We start from the raw sequence: 21,405 nt of genomic DNA on the forward strand, positions 1-21,405 counted from the left end.
CCAAGCAGAATCTCTGGAAGGCACCGCTTCAATGGTTGGACTGAGAGAATCCTAGACTACTGGCATTTTTGGATCTTCCTGACACAGCTAAAAATTAAACCTTGAAGTAATCAGATTGTTTCTGAGGAATCCAACTGAATCCTAGAACAACCCTCCCCGCCACACCCAAATACTTATAGCGATACAAAGATCTTTGGCACAGTAACATACAATTGAAGATTGGAAAGCACTGGAAGAAACAAAAACCGGTCAGTAGAAACGGTACCTATTCATGCTAAAACTCGCAGCAAACTAGGAAATACAAGGAAACTTCATTTACCTACTAAAAGTTTAAAAAAAAAAAAAGCAGAAAATCTGTAGGTAACATCACACTCAAAGGGAAAAGAAAAAATGCTTTTCCACCAAGATCAGAAACAAAACAAGGTTTGTTCTTAATATTTCTTTTCTGGAAATCACAGCCACTGTAGTAGGACAAGTACAAGCAGTAACATTTTTCAGATTGTCAAAGAAGATGTAATATAAACCAATACAATGTGAAATGAGCCCAGAAACATAACACTATAGAGTCCAGAAAAATTCACACACATAGTTGGCCAACTGATTTTTCAAATATATATATTTATTTGCAAGAGCAACAGAGAGGGAGAGACACATACACGGAGAAAGGGGGGAAAGGAAATCTTCCACTTGCTATTCACCCCTCAAATGCCCAGGACAGCTGGGACTAGGCCATGCGGAGGTGAGGACACTGAACTCCACCTACTTGTCCCACATGGGGTCAGAAACTGAAACTAGAGTCAGCATCTTTTGCCTCCCAGGTGTGTTAGCAGGAAGCTGGTTGAGGAGACTTGATGCCAGTGTCCCAATGGTTTTACCTGCTGTGTGTGCAGCAATGCTTTCCCTGACAAAGCCAATGTAAGGTGAAAGAATAATCCATATATTTACAAATTGGCGTTGGATTAATTGGATACTAATTTTGGATATACAAAAATTCATATTATTTCATTTATTTCCAAATTATTCCATTGATTATTTCATTTATTTAAAATAACCTATCACAACCAAAAGATCAGTGTCTGTCTGAGGCAGAAGTCAAGAGGCCAGAGTAACAGAAGAGAGGAAACCCTCAGAGGCACAGAAATACTTGTGTTCACATGGTGGGGATTTAAAAAGTGCTAACATATCATGGTATATTTGCTGAGGTTTACTGTATGTTAATTATTCTGTATGTTAATTATACCTTAAGAGAATTGCATGGAGTGATTCCAATATCAACAACTGATAGAATATGTACAAGATACAGAATTTGAAAGATGTATCTTAAAGCCCCATAAACTACTTCTTTCAAGCTAACTACCTGCAAAAGTTTTCTGTTTGCAATGATCAATGATATATATTTTATCAGTGCTATTTCCTACCATAGTCATTCTAATCACCAGTTTTAAATATGCACATGTATCAACTAGTTCTGGTACTTAGTTTCCCAACAAATTTTTACTGATCACTGAGAAAGAAGGTTTTAGGCCAATAGCCTCATTGATTTTGGGATAACTTGCTTGATTTTAGATTTTCATCAGTTACAAATGTTTCAGAGTTTATTTCATGTCTGCCATCACAATCTTACAGTCATTGTCACTACCGAAAAGTGTATGAACACTGAAAATACTGCCCACCCATCTAGGGGCCACATTGGACTTGCATGAGAACAGGAGTGGAAGATTGCTAGTGGGGGCAGGAGTTGGGCACAGCAGTTAAGACGCTGATTGGGTTTCCAGCACGCTTTATCAGAGTGCTTAGGTGTGAGGTCAGGATATGCTTCCAATTTGGATTGGCTCAGCTCTGGCTGTTGCGGCCGCTTGGGGAGTGTATCAATGGACGGCAGATTTCCTCTCTGTAAATCTGCCTTTCCAATAAAAATAAAATAAATCCTCAAAAAAATAATGAAAATTATAATAGGTGATAGTGCCAAAATAATTTCAATCCTCCTAATGAACCTGCTGACATTAGTATAATGTTAATATAATTATTTGCTTTCTGTATAAGTACCATGCTAACCAATTGCGCCACTGGAGCATATTATTTGCTTTCAGAAAATCAAGCATGTATTCGTTAAACTAAGTAATGGCAGTCTTCTAACTTTATTATTTAATAATTTAAATTGTATTTGCTGTGCAAAATAATTTCCCAGTTGTTCACAAAGATAGAAAGCCACAAAAATTATTTACAATCTAATGCATTTTATCTCAATTTAAAATATATATTTATTTTTGGTTGGAAATGCAGATCAGATTTGTGGAGAGAAGGAGAGATATTGAGGAAGATCTTCCATCTACTAGTTAGTTCTGCAAATGACCACAACAGCTTGATTTGGGCCAGGACGAAGTCAGGAATTAAGAACTCCATTCTGGTCTCCCACATGGTGGCAGGAGTCCAGCCCTTGAGCTTTCATCCTCTGCTTTCCCAAGTGCATTAGCAGGGAGCTGGATAGGAACTGGACTAGTCAGGACTCAGCTGGCTCCTATGGGATGCTGGTGTCACAGGCTGAGTCTTTACTTACTGTGCCACAACTCAGGAAATTTCAAAATTTCCCAACATTAAAACTGTTTTTCAAACTTTATTTTATCCCATAAATTCTGGGTCCCAGGAGGCCAGAACACAGATAGGTTTTACGGAAGTTGTTTTTTCTAATTCCCTTGCAAAAAAGCTTCAAATACAACTATTTCTTCAGGACAATGGGGTTGACTGAATTTATCCAGAGGTATTTTGTAATTCTAAAATAGACTGTATTTCTCTGAATTCTTCACCTTCAGATGGAAAGAATAGGTCTTTTTATTTGTACGTTGAAGTCTGAGCTACCTAATAATGTCTGTTTGGCAAGGAAAGTAAACAAAGATGGAGTGCAAAAACTGAGTCATTGTTTGAAGCAACTCGTTTATAGTCTTTGTGAGTTGTCCTTTCCTGTCTATAAAACAAAAAGTGGGCATATTTACTTATTTGCTTTTGAAAAATTCAGATATTATTTTATAATGTCAGAACCATTTAGTTAAAAAAAAAAACCCACAATAACCTGAGCTTCCTTTCTAGATGCTAACTTTCAACACAGAAATGCCTAATAGTGTCCATCGAGGATATCAGATTCATAGTATCAAGAAATACCAATTCTAAAACTAAAAAAAAATTAAAGCCATGTCATACCTTTTATTCAAAAGTCACAAATCTTTAAGTAGAATATTATCATTTTTTCTTTTCGTTTAAGCACTCAACAGATTTGTTGATTACAGGTATCATTGGCATGAGGCAAAACAGATCTTTCATTACCATCTGCTGGTTTTGTGCTTCATATTAGGCTATGAAATTGACAATACAGAAGCAGCATAACAACAGCAATAACAACAACAACAACAACAACAACAAAAACCTAGGAATTCAGGTAGCAATAGGATTGAAAATTGGCTTGAACATTTATTGATTGTATAATTTTTAGAAAGTGTCTTAACCTGAAACTCAGTTTACTGATCTGTTACATAAGACTAATGGCTCTTCCTTCATTGGGTTGTTGTCAGGAAAAACAGCTAATGCATCCTTCACAAGCATATTGTCAAAAACTTTAGATGCATTTTCTTGAAAATCCTGAATGCTGAGGCTGAGAAATTACACACACACACACACACACACACACACACACACGGAGCTTCAAAAGGTTTAATGAACACATTAGTATGAAAACCTATGCATGGCTTTCAAAATTCTGGCAGAAAAATGATTTTTTAATCCCATTTTTTCCCACAAGCCTTTTGAAGTACCATAGGATATTTCATCTTCATGATGTAAAAATTTGTGGTTGACTGGTTGATTTAGAACACTATGGGGCCCGGCGCCATGGCCTAGTTGGTTAAAGTCCTCACCTTGAACGCCCCAGGATCCCATATGGGCGCCGGTTCTAATCCCAGCAGCTCCACTTCCCATCCAGCTCCCTGCTTGTGGCCTGGGAAAGCAGTAGAGGATGGCCCAAAGCCTTGGGATCCTGCACCCGCGTGGGAGACCCAGAAGAGGATCTAGGCACCTGGCTTCATATTGGTGCAGCTCTAGCAGTTGTGGTCGCTTGGGGGAGTGATCCACTGGACGGAGGATCTTCCTCTCTGTCTCTCCTCCTCTCTGTATATCTGACTTTACAATAAAAGGAAATAAATCTTAAAAAAAAAAAAAAAGACTATGGAAGCATTTCAACAGAGCCTGCTTAAGAACCTATTTCACAGCTTGAGATCTTTTCTTATCATTTAGAAATGGCTGAAAATTTACAGGTTTTTTTCTTCAAGATTTAGTTTTATTTATTTGAAAGGCAGAGTTACAGAGACAGACATCTTCAGTCCCTTGGTTCACCCTCCAAATGACCACAATGGTTGGAGAGGGGCCAGGCTGAAGCAAGGAGCCTGAAACTTCATCTGAATCTCCCATAAGAGTTGCAGGGTCCCAAATAACTTGGGTTGTCTTCAGCTGCTTTCCCAATAGCATTAGCAGGGAGCCAGATTGAAAGTGGAGCAGTCGAAACTAAGGACTGGCACTCCTATGGTATGCTGGTATTGCAGGTGCTAGCTTTAGACACAGGCATTTACACACAGTGTTTCTGTTGCTGTTTTTGTCTACAGGATTGTATTTTAATGAACCCATTTTTATCTCTAAGAGGTTATATTGGGCATATTTTAATTTTCTCCTTGCCCTCAAAAAGGAGAAATTTGAGAACACAAACTAGTGTTAGGGAATTTACCAACTAGATGATCAGTCTTACTGGCAAACAGGAACTTGAATCTCAATGTTCTTGGAAATGAGAATCCTGATACAATTACAATCATCGGCTCTACCACTGAGCTTAAGATGTTTCTTCAAAGAGAGTCTGAAATCACTTCCAAGCTGCATTGTGTTTGTGTGCTTTCCCATGTGTGCATCTCAAGATATAATACTCTTGAAAACATTAATAAATGCCAGTAAACTGTAGCCTAAAATAGTTGAATTGCTTCAGGCAGTTGGACAAGTCCAGGGAAGTTACCAACAGTGGAGGTTCTGGGACATGCCTAATACCATGTCCAGGATATGAGTTCCTGGCCAAGCAGAGGTCTCTTACAGTGCTACTGGGTTTCCGGTGCAATTTGTGCATGTGTTTGTCCCTGCTTCTCTTTTGTTTTCACAGGACTGTTGGGAACTTTATGTCCTACGCAAATCCTTCTCTTCAACGCTGTTATTTACCTTGTGCATATCCATGTGTGTTTTTCACCTTTGGCAGTTGCTCTTCAATCTAGCTTTTCTATTTTTGCCCCTAGTCTTCCTTTATGGCCATGTACTACTTAATATTTAACTATTTTTGTGCTTTCAAAGATTCCATAGAATATGCTTCTTGCTATTATTTTTGACTTAATTAATTTTCGGTACTGCCCCACCGATTTTTCCCAAGATTCTTCATGAATATCATTACTAGAACTCAGGATTTATTTATACTCTTTACGTGTACTGAGTTTTTCTAAATACCTCAACTTGTTTCTTCCGTTCTTCCTCAGGACCTTGGATTTGGCTTGTTACTTTTGGGTTTCTTGAATTACCAACCAATGCCTTTCTTTCTTTCTTTCTTTTTTCAACCAATGCCTTTCTGACTTACTCCTTTGACCTTATCTGCCCACTCCTTTAAATGAATCTTAAATAATGTCTCCAAAGTTCTTTCTGGAATTTTATTTTGTCCATACTTAACATCTTCAATGGTTCATGCACTGGGAATAAGTCACGAGCCTATCGTGTGGCATTCCATGCCCTTCCTGAAATGACATCAATCTATTTCACCAACTATCTGAAACCCAACCTTGCATTCTGGTCATTTTCAAGTATTCGATATCCTCTTGGCCTCTAGACATGACATTCCCTCTACCAGGAACCTCTTTCCTTATTCTGTATCTAAACTAATGTGCCTCCTTACCCTAGACTGTGAGTTCCTTCAGCCAAATGTTTCCTCTTTGGATCCACAGAGCCTGGCAGAGTGCTGGATAGACCATGGGAGCTTGAACTGTATTTCTGTAATCAATGAGCACAATTAATAATTTAATCACTGTGAAATTAAAATAAAAACTTTGATATCTGCTGATGATGTTTGCATTAAATGTTGGACTGTGTAAGCTGTGGCATCCTCAAATGAAATATGGTTGGGATGGGCTCGGCAGCGTGGCCTAGTGGCTAAGGTCCTTGCCTTGATCCCATATGGCCACTGGTTCTAATCCTGGCAGCTCCACTTCCTCTCTATCTCTCCTCCTCTCAGTATATCTGACTTTGTAATAAAAATAAAATAAATCTTTAAAAAAAAAAAAAAAAAAAAAAAAAAGAAATATGGTTGGGAAATCAAGGTATTTCTATTAGTCCAGGCATTTACAGGCTGGAATGAGGTGACAAAACTGGGAAAGCTCCATGAAGATTAGTAACTATAAAAGTTAAAAAAGAAATCTCCAGTGGACCACCTGTAAGCGACCAGAGGCAGGCAGTTGGCGCAGGAAAATGACAGTAGCTACTTCTAAATAAATATACACTGAAAAATGAAGTTGATAATTCCAAGTAGAGATTGCTATTACAAGTACAAGAGTGTCTCCTCAGAATCTTCCAGTTCGCCTCATATTTATTGAAAAGTGGTACACAGGGCAGGCATTTAGCTTAGTGATCAAGATGATGTTTCCCAGCTCAGTCTCCTTATCCATCTTCCCACCAATGCAGACTGGCAGGCAGCAAGTGATGGCTCATGTGGTTAGGCCCCTCACAATTGTCAGGGAAACATGGACTCAGTGTTTGGCTCTGGCCCAACTGCCGTAGGTGTTTAGTGAACCAGCACTCTCATATTTAAGAAAAAAAAAGCATTAAGCAGATGCATACATGGACACATACATTTCATTATTTTGGACTAAATGCATTAAATACAGCTTAATATCCAAACCATTACAGTGGTAATAATATTTAAATAATTGTGCACTTTTCTTCTGTAACTTCAACCATGCTTCTACAAAAACTACCTACAATTTGCACTCTATGTTCTCCTCCTGATAGCTGGAATTGGTTGAATAAAGACCTAATCATGTGAAATTGTTGACAAAGAGACACTTCCCCTACTGGCCCAGGATGTCACCAGTGCTACTTCTCCTTCTGTCCTGCCCAAAGATGTCATCAATCGCCCATGGCCAGAGCTGCAGGTTTTGCTTTACAGGTTCATACTTCTGAGAGACAAACACTAGGAGGCCTGGGATTCAGTGTAGGACATACACTGCTTCTTAAGAATAGGCAAATACTGGCGTTTATTTAATTTATTTTAAAGGAAGAATTACAGAGTAAAAGAGGGGAACAGAGAGAGAAGAAAAGAGGGGTTTAAGTGAGAGGGAGAGAATCTTCCCTCTGCTCTTTCATTCCCCAAATATTTGCTGTGAATAAAGCTGGCCCAGGTTGAATACACGAGCTAAAGCTTCATTTGGGTCTCTTATGTGGGTGCAGGGGCCCAAGGAGTTGAGCTATCTTCTGCCAAAATCCCGTATTAGAACATTGGTTTGGGTTCTAGTTGTTCTGCTTCCAGTACAGCTCCCTGTTAAAGCAGCATAGGAAGGCCCAAGAACTCAAGCCCTGCTCCCCATGTGGGAGACCTGGACGGAATTCCCGGCTCCCAGCTTTGGGCTGGCCCAGCCATGACCATTATAGCCATTTGGAAAGTGAAATGGAAGATCTCTTTATCTGCTTCTCTCCCTCTTTTCTCTTTCAAATAAATTATATAAATATTTAAGAAATAGGCATAGCAGTGAGTACTGTTTATTTAATAACTATGGGTCATATTATTATTTAATTCATGTTTAGTTTTGCATCTCAGAGAATGCTCTCTATATAATCTACATGTGATACTATTTGTTTAAAATTTAAGTGCCTAAATATATTTAGTATTAAATCCATTTCATGATAATGAGAAAGTCATAATACATGCTACAAGCAATTTAAAATTTTACTTCTCAACAAAAAAATCTCAGAATATCTGCACAGTTTCATGTTATTGAGAGCTACCAGCATAAACAGTGACCTCCTACCTCTGCTATCCCTTTGTTTCTTGGCAACTGCAATGGTGGTCTGCAAGAATGAGTAATAATGACTGTATGAATAAGAAATTATTGATTTCTGGAATTTATTCAGATAATCAGTGTTATATCCTCAATATTACTTATTAGCACTAATAATAATAGTAAATGCAGAGTTGCAAACTTTTATTTTTTACTTCTGGTATTTTATTAGTGATCCATACGGTGTCTGTCTAGAGGCTAAAAGTGACTGCAACTACAAACTTCTTCTCATGAGCACATAATGATAGCATTGCCTAAGTCCCTCTCAAAAACTAGATACAGCAATCTCCAAATGTGGGGTTAGTTTAGTATAGGAAAAAATATAATACTAAATACAAGCATACTGAATACACTGTTAAGTTTTGAAGAGAAGTACTGGCTTTTTCTGATTTCAAAAGAAATACTGTTAAATAGGTCAGCATAAAAAGAGAAAAACACAAAAGCACCAGCAAACACTCCCCCTAGATACACCTCCTTTATACATTTTGGAGGTTAGCTTTCCAGTTTTATTTTTTTCCTAAAACCTACATTTCCCCCTCAGCATTATGCTAACTTCCTCAGAGCTGAAGTAAGACACAAAAAATACAATACAGTATAACGTGCCCTACCTTTCTACCCTCCTCTATTGATAGACGCTATCTCTAATTCATTTTTTAAATGTCAGATTTGGACTTGGCATTCCAAATTCGTAACTGAAGGCACACATTTATATTTCCATTAAAAGAGAAATGAGAAAACAAAAGAACTTCAGATGAATATTTTAATTCTTTAACACAAAACAGTTGCATGTGTACCTGTATATACACACATATGCACTATTTTATACACACATACAACTATTTACAAACATGTAATCACACTGGAAGAGATGTATTAGAATATTGATATATGTTTCTTTCTCACTGTTCTGTAACATACTTGATGAGACCTTATATTGAGGTAGGACTATTTTAGTGCTATAAAATCCTATATAAGTGAATTTGCTCAAGAGCTTCTCTGTCAATATCCATTTGTGGGTATACATCATAGTTCAGTGGTAGCTCTTCAACCCAGGAGGATAACTGTATATTAGTCTAGGAAAAGAAAAGATTATAAGCAAACATAAAAATTACAGAATAATCTTATTCTTGGAAATTTCATGAAATCCTAACTCATAAAGTAAAACAACAGATTTTTATCATAGTGAGTACGATTTAGTCTACATAGTGTCACATGAGTAAATTTCAGAAAAAAAATTCATTTGAAAGACTGCATGACAAGAGAGAGAAACGGAGAGACAGAACTATATATGGGGAGATTTTTTTCATCCACTGGGTCATTCCTAAATGGCCAACAGCCAGGTCTGGGCAAGGTTGAAGCCAGGAGCCAGGAGCACAATATGGGATGCTACTATTGTTAAGTAGTGATTTAATACACTGTGCCACAACACCAGTCCCCGGATAATTTTGTTTTTTCAACTGGTAGGTCTATGTATTTAGGAATTCAATTTACTCTGATTTTAGAACTTGGGAGGACAAAGAAAACACAGAATAATTTTAACAGAACTAGTTTAATAACTATCATTAGGCTTACACAATAAAAAGACTAGCGCAACAATAGGAATACATGGAAAACAAAGAAAAACAGTTCATATATCCACAGCAACAGTGCTAGAGATTTGCATAAGGTATTTGTAGTGGGGGTGGGGAAAAGGAAGGCAAATCTGCCTTTATTGTTTTCATCAAATCCCTTTCCCTTTGTCACAGAATTCTAAACCATTACAACTACTGAACAGATCCTTTTAAAGAAGCTTGTTTAAGCGGCAGGCAGAAGCACTGCAGTGCCAGCATCCCATATGGGCACTAGTTTGTATCCTAGCTGTTCCACTTCCCATTAAGCTTTTGGCCTGGGAAAGCAATGGAGGATGGCCCAAGTCCTAGGGACTCTGCATCCACACAGGAGACCCAGAAGAAGCTCCTGGCTCCTGGCTTCATACTGGCTCAGCTCCAGCTGTTGTGGCCATTCGGGGAGTGAAACACAGGATGAATGATCTTTCTCTCTCTCTCCTCCCTGTAAATTTGCCTTTCCAAAAACACATATTAATCTTGGAAAAAAAAAAAGTTCACTTAAGCAGGAAAATAATAAAGTTATCATGAGTTTATACATAGGAATACTTTCAAAACTATCAATTTCTTTCCTTTTTTTTTTTTTTAAGATTTATTTACTTTTTATTACAAAGTCAGATGTACAGAGAGGAGGAGAGACAGAGAGCAAGATCTTCCATCCGATGATTTACTCCCCAAGTGAGCCGCAATGGGCCGGTGCTGCGCCGATCCGAAGCCAGGAGCCAGGAACCGCCTCCAGGTCTCCCATGCAGGTGCAGGATCCCAAAGCTTTGGGCCCTCCTCAACTGCTTTCTCAGGCCACAAGCAGGGAGTTGGATGGGAAGTGGAGCTGCTGGGATTAAAACCGGTGACCACATGGGATCCCTGCGCGTTCAGGGAGAGGACCTAAGGCGCTAGACCATGCTGCCGGGCCCAAAACTATCAATTTCTAATGGTTATCTAGACAGTTTATGCATTTAGTGAAAATTCATTACTCAACATATCCAGAAATTATGTTATAAACCATATGTTTTAAGAGGTATGTTTTTATTAATATGACAAAGCTTAGTTTAATTCACACCACACATGTGAATGAAACGAGAAACCGGAGAATTTAAGTTTCTTTAAAAAAAGACTGTCATATCTAGCAACATGTCATTTAACTTCATGGCATTGTAAATTTCTATTTTTCTATTGTTGATTTTGTATCATGACTTTTCATTTAAGGGGATGTACAGTAGCCGTGAAATGGAGACTAACATCCAGATGTGAGTATACAATGTAGTATGCATCTCTATTTCCAGACAAAGATGGACTTACAATGAAACTGTTCACTATATCTTGACAATAGGATTCTGGACTCTCTGCCATTGTCCATGCCCACAATGATGGACATATGACTGTGTATGAAGAACTATTTTAGTAATGATATAGCGGAACTAAGCGGGGGGGAGGGAGTTGGGGAGAGGATAAGGGAATATGGAACTGTATCATAAAATGATAGCAATAATAATAAAATGTAAAAAAAAAAAAAATCTGGGGCTGTGCATACGGGTATCAGTTTGAGTCCCAGTTTCTCCTTTCCCAATGCAGCTCCCTGTAGCATGCCTGGGAAAGCAGTGTAAGATGATCCAAATCCTTGCGCCACCCCCTCACAGGCAGACCTGGATAGCCCAGCTCTAGCCACTGCAGCCATTTGGGGATGAAGATCTCCCTCTCTGTATCTGCTCTTCTTCCCTGTAAATCTGCCTTTCAAATAAATAAAACAATTCTCTAAAAAAAACCCCTGTGTGGGCCTGGAACGACGGCTAGCCTGCAAGCGCCAGGATTCCATATGGAGACCAGTTTGTGTCCTGGCTGCAACAATTCCCTTCCAGCTCCCTGCTTGTGGCCTGGGAAAGCAGTAAAGAACGGCCCAAAGTCTTGGGACCCTGCACCCATGTGGGAGACCCAGAAGAAGCTCCTGGCCCCTAGTTTTGGACTGGCTCAGCTCTGGCCATTGTGGCCATTTGGGGAGTGAACCAGAGGACAGATTTTTTTCTCTGTCTCTCCTTCTTGGTAAATCTGATCTGCCTGTCCAATACAAATTAAAATTTCTGAAAGATTTGTTTTATTTGGAAAGTCAGATTTACAGAGAAAAGGAGAGACAAAGATCTTTCATCCACTGGATCACTCTCCCAAGTGGTTACAACGGCTGGAACTGAGTTGCTCCAAAGCCAGAAGAAGCCTCTTCTGGGTGTCCCACAAGGGTTTAGGGTCTTAATGCTTTGGGCTGTCCTTGATTGCCTTCCCAGGACACAAGCAGGGAGCTAGATGAGAACTGGAGCAGCCCGGACATGAACCGGTGTTCATATGGAATCCTGACGCATCCTAGGCGAGGACTTTGGCTACCAGGCTACCGCACTGGGCCCATTAAAAAATAAATCTTAAGAACAAAAAAATCCCCAAACAAAAAACAAAACGCTGTGGCCAATTTTGCCTGTTTTTACAGGCATGAAATATTTTTGATATTTAGATCAATAATTTTTAAAAGATATTACTGATTGTTCAGTTTTTGAAAGGAAGAAACAGGTTCTTAGATTATTTGTACATACCTGATTCCAGAAGCTTTAAATGATTCCTTTTCACTTGTTACAGGGATCAAAATTTTTGAAACATTCAAAGGCGTATGTTAAGCTAAAACTATGCCCTCAAAAAAATTGTGTAAGAAATCAAAGGAATGTTTAGTAAAATAAAAACTGTAACTTCAAAGATTTTTAGGCCAATAAACCATCAGCAGGTACTTGAGCTGCAAGGCCTTGGTATTCCATCATCTGTCCGTATTTTCAGATAGAACCTTTCTAGAATATCCCAACAACTAACAGAAAAAAGCCGAAAGAGAGTTCTAACAGTAAAAATGCTAAAAGAGAGGCCAACATACCTGAAGACCTGAGAGAGACTCCTCCAGACTTGGCACCGTCACTAATAAGGATCCTTGCTTCCTTACGTTATGACTGATGTATTCCCAGGCTCTACAACACATTGAAAACAGCTCTGTCAAACAAGAGGATGCCACCACATACCTTTTAGAATGGCCCAGATCCGGGCTTGGCAGCATGGCCTAGTGGCTGGGGTCCTCGCCTTGATCCCATATGGCCGCTGGTTCTGGTCCCGGTGGCTCCACTTCCTCTCTGTCTCTCCTCCTCTCAGTATATCTGACTTTGTAATAAAAATAAAATAAATCTTAAAAAAAAAAAAAAAAAAGAATGGCCCAGATCCGGGGCACTGATGCGAAGGATATGGAAAAATGTCGGCAGTCGTTCTATGCAGGTGTGAATGGAAAATAGTGCAATAACTTTGCTCGTTCCTCATAAAACTAAACTTGCTCTTACCATACAATCTAGCAATTGTGCTCCTTGGTGTTTACCAACAGAGTGGAAAATGTATGTCCACAAAACCATGCATACAGATGTTTAAAGCAGCTTTCTTCATTGCTGCCAAAACTTGGAAACAACTAAGATGCTCTTTACTGAGTGGATCAATTATGATACATCTAGACAATGGAACAGTATTCAGCACCAAAGAGAAATGAACTTCCTAGGCAGGAAAAGGCATGGATGGACCATAAACGCATATCACTAAAGTGAAAGCAGCCAATCTGAAAAAGCCTATGTTGTCTGATTTCAACTGTAACTATATGACTATCTGGAAAATGCAGAAACAATTCATTTCAAAAGCAGAGTGAAGGACAGAAAGCACGCTGTTCTATCTGCTGGTTTACCTTCAGATGGCCACAACAGACAAGGCTGGGTCAGGCCAAAGCCAGGAACCAAGAACTCCAGTGGGCTCTCCCACATTGGGGGCTGAGCTGCATGTACTTGGAATATCTTGTTATGCTTTTTGAGACGGATTGAAAATGGTTCAGCAGGAGGTGGCTAAATCTGCTGTGCCATATCACTATGTCCAAATTACTATTTTAAAAAATAATTTATCATTTGTTTTGAAAGGCAGAGGGAGAGAAAAGGAGGAAGGGAAACAGTACACACTCCTACCCACTAATTTATCTCCCAAACACAAAGGCTGGAATTGAGTGTAGAATAAGTTAAGAGACGAGAAATCAATGCAGGTCTCTCACTTGGACGGTAGGACTCTGGTTACTTGAGCCATAACCACGGACTCCCATGGTCTATGTTGGTAGGAAGCTGGAATCACAAGTTAGGAGCCAGAGCTGGGAATCCAACCCAGGTACTTCAACGTGGGACGTAGGCATCCACGTTACCAGGTTAAACACTTGCTCTCCATGCTCCCGGAAGGCTCCAGGTCAGAAATGGTTCCACATACTAATAAAGGGCTAAATGTGGTAGAAGTGAGGGCACGAAAGAAGCATAGAGGAACTAAGGGCACAGAAGCTAGCAGAAGATTAACAAGATAAACAAGAAACATGTACTTCAAAAGATCAAGTAATCAATAATATTTAACGGTTTTCTGGCACAACAAGACATTTGAGAAGTTTAGTGGGATCTGCCAGCTTGAATGCATGATGGAATGTCATCTGTATATGAGTATATCAGGGGGCAATGCTTATCTGATCCATTGTAGAAATGAGCTGTATTTCTACACTGTGCATCTGGATAGGGGACCACACAGCCAAGTGTAATGATCAAGATACTGGGGTACGCATCCTTCGCTGGGGCCCAAGTACATAGTAGTACCATTCACACTCACTCTGCTTAAAGCAACTGCTATTAGGTTAAGTAAGTTCTGATGCTATGAGGCAAAAATGTTAGAAATGCTCTTGTTTTCAGGCTAGATAAAACACCATGTATCAGTTTCACTTTAATATTGTGTTTTGGCTAGAGCTGTTTTGATGTGGTTTCTAAGAATGGCATGGTATGTTCCTGGTGACAGTCACCAAATTAGCTGAATTTCTTAAACAAAAAAGCTACAGAGCTGGGTTATTTCCCTGTAGAAAGATCTCACCTATTCTGGAAGCTTGGCCTTTCCAGAGTACACGTTTCCTGTGGGCCTTTATATTCTGTATTGCCTTGAGTTTGTGAAATATTATTGAGTCATGTTCCTAATCTATCACATGAATATAAAGAGGTCTTAAGAATATTAACCTGTAATATTCTGCCAGCTCTGCCTTCAGAACAGAGATGGTCTCCCCAGGAAACCATTGCACTTATCTGGACAATAAATAAGATGCTGGACTGTATGCTTGCAATGAAAGAATCTGGACTGAATTTGACCTGTAATACTGCAACAAGGTGGAGGAATCCACCATCGGGGGAGGGCACAGGGAGGGGTTGGGGGAATCCCAGAGCCTATGAAACAGTGTCACATAATGCAATGTAATTCATTAAAAAAAAGAGAAAGAAAAGAAAAAAAAAAAAGGATATTATCCTGGAAAACAGGCAGATGGATCTTGGTTTTCTCTTGTAAACTAACTCCCACATTGTATCATGTCCTCTGCCTTTGCCTTGGGTGGTAAATGCAGTGCCATCTGTTATGATTCATGTACTTCCAAACAGAATTACTACAAGTGGTCACCTCAGTCAGAACAATTCCAGTATCAGATGCTTTACTGTACCTTTTAAACCACCACAGTTTAAGGCATTTTTTTCAGAAATTAAAAAAAAATTGTATTTATTTTTATTTACTATTGGAATTCTAGAGAGGGCAAGGCAGAGTTGCTGCTTCACTCCCCAAATGGCTGCGACGGCTAAGTCAAGGCCAGGCCAAAGCCTGAAGTCAGGAGCTTCACCCTGACCTACATGGATGCAGGGGCCTAAGGATCTGGGTGATCTGCTGTGGCATTCCCAGGCACATTAGCAAGGAGCTGGATCAGAAGTGCAGTGAACTAGCATCTATATGGGATGTTGGCACTGCAGTTGGCAGCTTAACCTGCTATATGCCACAGCATCAGCCCCATTTTTCAATATTTCATACAACAAAGATATTGTTATGTCACTGTGGCTTCCTGTTATTAACTTTAAAAGACAAAGGTTAACCATAATTTTTACACTGGAAATTAGGCCTCAAGAGGGCAATATGATCAAAATAACATGGCTGAAGTCGTGCTGTTGGTCTTTCGCCTTGACCAAAAATTATCACCTAGTCTTGCTGAGATTTGACTATGCAACTAGCTTTCTGTGGAGCTAGCTTCTTTGTAAATTACATAAATTATTAACTTCATAGTGACCATAACCCAGTAGAAACTGGTATGTGAATGTGTTTGTGGGTATAATAGGGTGTCAGAGATGGAGAACACATAAAAGATGAAAATACAGAGTCTCAGTTATTCAGGATTCCACCTAGTATGAACTGCTTATGAATTATATGTACATGTAATTTTACTTCTCTGCAGTGGAAACCTTACTGGTTGACCAATTTAAACATAATGAGCATTATTCTCTTTCATTTACATTTCAAATAAATAAATATTTGTGCTGTTATGGAAAGCAATAAATTAGCCAGCTATAACACTGTGTACCAGACAATACATAATCTATAGGAATTCTTGCATCAGAAGATCCTTCACTGTTGCTGAGTCACAAAGCAGCAATTATGACAGGAAGTCAAAAAAACGATGGTATATTTTCTATCTTTTCCATACTGGAATAACAAAATAAACTCAAGGGACCTAGTATTATTACCTTAGGAAAATTTCAAAGTTTGCTCATTAATCACTGCTTTCCAGGTTAATATTCTTTTTTTTTCAATTTGAAAGACTCACTGTAGTATTTAACATTATTTCCCGTCAACATTTTAATGTGAACTAGTCAGAAAAATCGAGTTTTATATTTTGAGAAGAAAAAAACAATAATATTGCTATTCATAGATGATTCTCATTTTCTTTTTTAAAATGAATTACATTGCATTATGTGACACTGTTTCATAGGCTCTGGGATTCCCCCAGCCCCTCCCCACATGGTGGATTCCTCCACCTTGTTGCAGTATTACAGGTCAAATTCAGTCCAGATTCTTTCATTGCAAGCATAAAGTCCAGCATCTTATTCTACACACCTTAAAATGGCTATAGGGTACTATTGAGCTGTCTCGTGTCTATTTTCATTTTAGTATTTAGCAGTTTATAGTGATGAAGCATAATTTTGCTGAACCTGGCAGATTTTAGGATAGGCTTAACTGGCTTATAACTAACAAGGTTGTTCATGTTCGCTTGTAAGCTTCAATTATTTCTCATTATGTTACAACAGGATGGGAATATGATACAATAGTTCACCAAAAAGAAAACTAAGGTAGATAAGATAAAATTTAAAGGCCACTGGAAGCCTATCTCTTCCTGAGTCCCTGACTGCCAAGGGAATGTGCAGGTTAACCAAACATTTTCTGTCAATAAAATCAGATGCCATATTTCATTAGACAATTGAAGTTTGTTTACACACACAACACATACACACACTCCCTTAACAACACTGATGAAACTGTCTTAAAAATTTTCTAGCATGAAAACATTTTTATGACATTAAGTTTTACCTATGAAGTAATGGCTTTCTCCCTTGAATAAATCACCTACCTGGCCTGTTCTGCCTCATTAAGAAAGTATTCGAAGACATTATTCATTATAATGACATCGGCATTTTGCAGAAGTGAACCCTGGGTACAGATGTCTGCGTGAAGCACCTAAATAAGAACAAGTCCACCTAAGAGATCAAGGACACCATGACATACAGCTACATAAGACTAATACATCAGGGGACTGGCGCCATGACACAACAGGGGAAGCCACCACTTGTGAGGCAGGCATCCCACGTGGGTGTCAGCTCATGATGCTGCGGCTTCACTTTTAACCCAATTCTCTACTTAATGGCCTGGACAAGCAGCGGAAGGTGGTCCGAGTGCTTGGGTCCCTGAACCCACATGGGAGACCGGGAAGAAGCTCCTGGCTCCTGGCCTAGTCCTGTCCATGGCACACATTTGGAGACAGAAACATTGAATGATCTTTCTCTTTTCTCTTGCCCTCTCGCTGTAACTAACTTTCTTTTCTTTTTTTCTTAAGGTTTGTTTGAAAATTAATGTTACAGGGCATGGTAGCCTAGCAGCTAAAGTCCTTGCCTTATATGTGCTGGGATTCCATATGGGCGCCAGTTCGAATCCCAGTGGCTCTGCTTCCCATCCAGCTCCCCACTTATGACCTGGGAAAGCAGTCAAGGACAGCCCAAAGCCTTGGGTCCCTGCACCTGCATGGGAGACCCAGAAGTAGCTCTGGGCTCCTGGCTTCAGACTGGCACAGCTCTGGCCATTGCAGCCACTATAGGGGAGTGAAAAAATGGATGGAAGATCTTCCTCCCTGTCTCTCCTCCTCTCTGTACATCTGACTTTTCAATTAAAAAAAAATAAATCTTTTTTTAAAAATAAAAAACCAAATTATTTATTTAGTCATAATTATATTGCTGAGTTCTAATTCAGTTCTTTCCTGCAACATCAAAGGACCTATGTTCAAATCCTGACTCAATCACCAACCAAAATTTGTACTTCTAGGTAATCAGTTTCTTCATTAAGAAAATGGAACAATATCTGTATTGAATAGGATAGGGACAATTATGCAATGATAATAGTAGGGTTGTAAATTGTAAGGTGTTAATGAAGTATGGTAACTGGCCTTATCTGACTCCTCATCTAAAATTTACTTGGGTGAATCATCTACCCTATACAGTAAGCAAAATAATTATTTTAAATACAATCTACCGAAAAAAAAAAATTGTCTTAAACCACAGCTACTAAGTTTTGCAGACCACAGGCAAGAGAAAATTCTTGCTTGAGCAAACAAACTCTTCTTTTAAAAAGAATAAAGTTTGGGTCTGATGTGGTGGCTCAGTAAGCTAATCATGTCCCTGTGACACCAGCATCCCATATGGGCACTGGTTCATGTCTTGGTTGCACCACTTGTGACCCAGCTCTCTACTTGTGACCTGGGAAAGCAATGGAAGATGTTACAAGACCTTGGGACCATGCACCTGTGTGGGAGACCCAGAGGAAGCTCCTGGATCCTGGCTTCAGACTGGCTCATCTCCAGCTGTTGTGGCCATTTTGGGAGTGAACCCACAGATGGAAGATCTTTTTCTCTGTCTCTCAAAAGAACTTCAGAATTCCCTCTTGGACTATTGCAACTTGTGACTCAACCAACACATCTCAGAGTGCTGGTTTGGATACTGGCTGCCTGGTTCCTGATCCAGCTCCTCACTGATGGGCCTGAGAAAGCTGCAGAGTATAAGCCAAGATCGTGGGGCACTGCCATTCATGTGAAAACAAGGAGGGGATATCTTGTTGTGAGCCTGACCCAGCCTTGGCTGTTTTCGGGCAATCTGGGGAATGGGACAGAAGATCTCTCTAATGCTGTACCTTTCAAATAAATAGTGGTTTTTGTTAATATTTGTTTGAAAGACAGTATTACAGAGAGAGAAGGGGAGATATACAAAGACAGACAAAGAACTTCCACCCTCTGGTTCATTCCCCAAATGGCAGAACTGGCTGTGACTGGGCCAGGATGAAGCCAGGAGCCAGAAGCTTTGGTATCCGGCCAAAGGGCTTAGGCCATGTTCTATTGCTCATCCAGGATAAAGAGCCAAGAACTGGATCAGAGGTGGAATAGCTGGGACTTGAACTGGCAAACCTATGGAATGCAATGCTGGTATGGCAGGTGGTAACTTAACCCTCTATGCCAAAATGGCAGTCCCATGAATCAATGTTTTTTAAAAAATCTCTTTCTGTTGACTTTAAGGCCCCTCATTGCCAGTCTGTAGCTTCAATGAAGAAAACCCGATTTCCAGCAGACATAAGATGGTACCAAAAAACAAAACAAAACAAACAATAAATTAAAAAATTACTTTCTACCACAGAATCACAGTTACTAATAGATATAAAAGTATATTGGTTTCTTTTGAAAAAATACACTTTTCTTTTTTACACTACCAAAATTATTTGGTTATCTACCTATAAATTAAGATTCTTAAAATGTTCTAACTTCGGGGCCGGCACAGCAAGTTAAGTCATTGATTGTGATGCCAGCATTCCAAATGACAGTATTGCTTTGCGTCCTGACATTCTCACTTCAGAACCAATTTCCTGCTAATGTGCCTGGGAAAGCAGAAGACGGTCAAAATACTTGGGTCCCTGCCAGCGATGTGGGAGATCAGAATGGAGTTCCAGGCTTTCAGCTTCAGCCTGGTCTAGCCTCAGCTGTGTGACCATCTGTGAAATGACCCACAGGTGAAGTTATTTTTGTCTCTCTGCCTCTCCTTTCCTTTGTCACTGCCTTTCAAATAAATAAAATAGTGTGTCTCTTTTCAAGAGGCACCTCATCTCCCATCTATCTCCTGGGAGATGCTTTCTCCTGAGTTTACCTTTTTACTGCACAAATAAAACTTCTCTGAAAACCAAACAACAAACAAAATAAAATAAATCTTTTTTAAAAAAAGGTCTCAATTTCTAAATCTCAACTTTTTAAGTAAATCAATATTCCCGGTATGCATATCTAATAAAGTAAGAGCATTGTATTACTGCTCAGTGCATACAAGACAGTGAGAAGAGTTCATGAATTTCTACTGGACAACGAATTCATGATGACCATTTGCTCCTGTTTTTTTTTTTTTTTTTTATTAAGATTTATGTATGTTTTATTACAAAGTCAGATGTACAGAGAGGAGGAGAGACAGAGAGGAAGATCTTCCATCCGATGACTCACTCCCCAAGTGAGCACAACGGCCGGTGCTGCGCCGATCCGAAGATGGGAACCAGGAACCTCTTCCAGGTCTCCCACATGGTGCAGGGTCCCAAAGTCCTTGACTGCTTTCCCAGGCCACAAGCAGGAGCTGGATGGGAAGTGGAGCAGCCAGGATTAGAACCGGCGCCCATATGGGATCCCAGTGCGTTCAAGGCATATGGATCCCGCATGGAAGATCCAGAAAAAGTTTGTGACTCCTCGCTCCGCTCCGGATTGGCTCAGCTCCACCTATTGTGGGTATTTGAGGAGTAAACTGGCAGATGGGAGATCTCTCTTTTCTCCCTCTCTCTGTTAATCTGCCTTTCAAATCAAAAGAAATAAATCCTGTTTTTCTTTTCAAAGTATGATTATTAGTGAGATGATAAGGCTTACTATATCTTTTTTTTTTTATTTTTCACCTTTAATATTAGGTAAAAAACGGAAACTTCTGGTGCAGCCTGACAAACCCAGAAGATCTGCTATAGAAGTATGAACAGCTATTCCTGGCATCCATACAGACTCCAAAAAAGCTGAGAGAAGAAGACAAAGAATTGTGCAGATTAAAAAATGCTTTAACATTCTGGGTTTAGCCTCCGGCACAATAGCATAGTGGTTAAAAGTTCTCACCTTGAACACCCGGGATCCCATAAGGGGGCCGCTTCTAATCCCGGCAGCTCTGCTTCCCACCCAGCTCCCTGCTTGTGGCCTGGGAAAGCACCTGCGCAGGAGACCCGGAAGAAGCTCCTGGCTCCTGGCTTCGGATTGGCTCAGCTCCAGCCGTTGCGGTTGCTTGAGGAGTGAATCATCGGATGGAAGTTCTTGCTCTCTGTCTTTCCTCCTCTCTGTATATCTGCCTTTCCAATAAAAATAAAAAAAAAAAAGTCTTAAAAAATTCTGGGTTTAAATAAATGTATTTCTAATCAATATCTAGAGATCCAAAAATGCTGGCCCCAAGACTATACCTAATATTAAAAAAATAACAAAATTAGAAAGAGAAATACGTGAA

General features: G+C 39.6%; 1 protein-coding gene across 2 annotated transcripts in view; it reads right to left on the minus strand.

Annotated features, from left to right (window-relative positions):
• Positions 1-8,860: 8,860 nt before the first annotated feature.
• The window catches only part of LOC101534855 (uncharacterized), a 32,326-nt gene continuing 19,781 nt past the window's right edge, over positions 8,861-21,405 (minus strand). For both annotated transcript variants that reach the window (XM_058666344.1, XM_004584753.3), the window contains exons 6-8: positions 17,214-17,320; positions 12,618-12,708; positions 8,861-9,187 (exon numbers count right to left, since the gene is read on the minus strand). In XM_058666344.1, coding sequence (XP_058522327.1) covers positions 9,071-9,187; positions 12,618-12,708; positions 17,214-17,320 — 315 coding nt within the window. In that variant the 3' untranslated portion in view covers positions 8,861-9,070. The remainder of the gene's footprint in view (positions 9,188-12,617; positions 12,709-17,213; positions 17,321-21,405) is intronic.

Source organism: Ochotona princeps, chromosome 6, assembly GCF_030435755.1.
Source record: "Ochotona princeps isolate mOchPri1 chromosome 6, mOchPri1.hap1, whole genome shotgun sequence".
NCBI lineage: Eukaryota > Metazoa > Chordata > Mammalia > Lagomorpha > Ochotonidae > Ochotona > Ochotona princeps.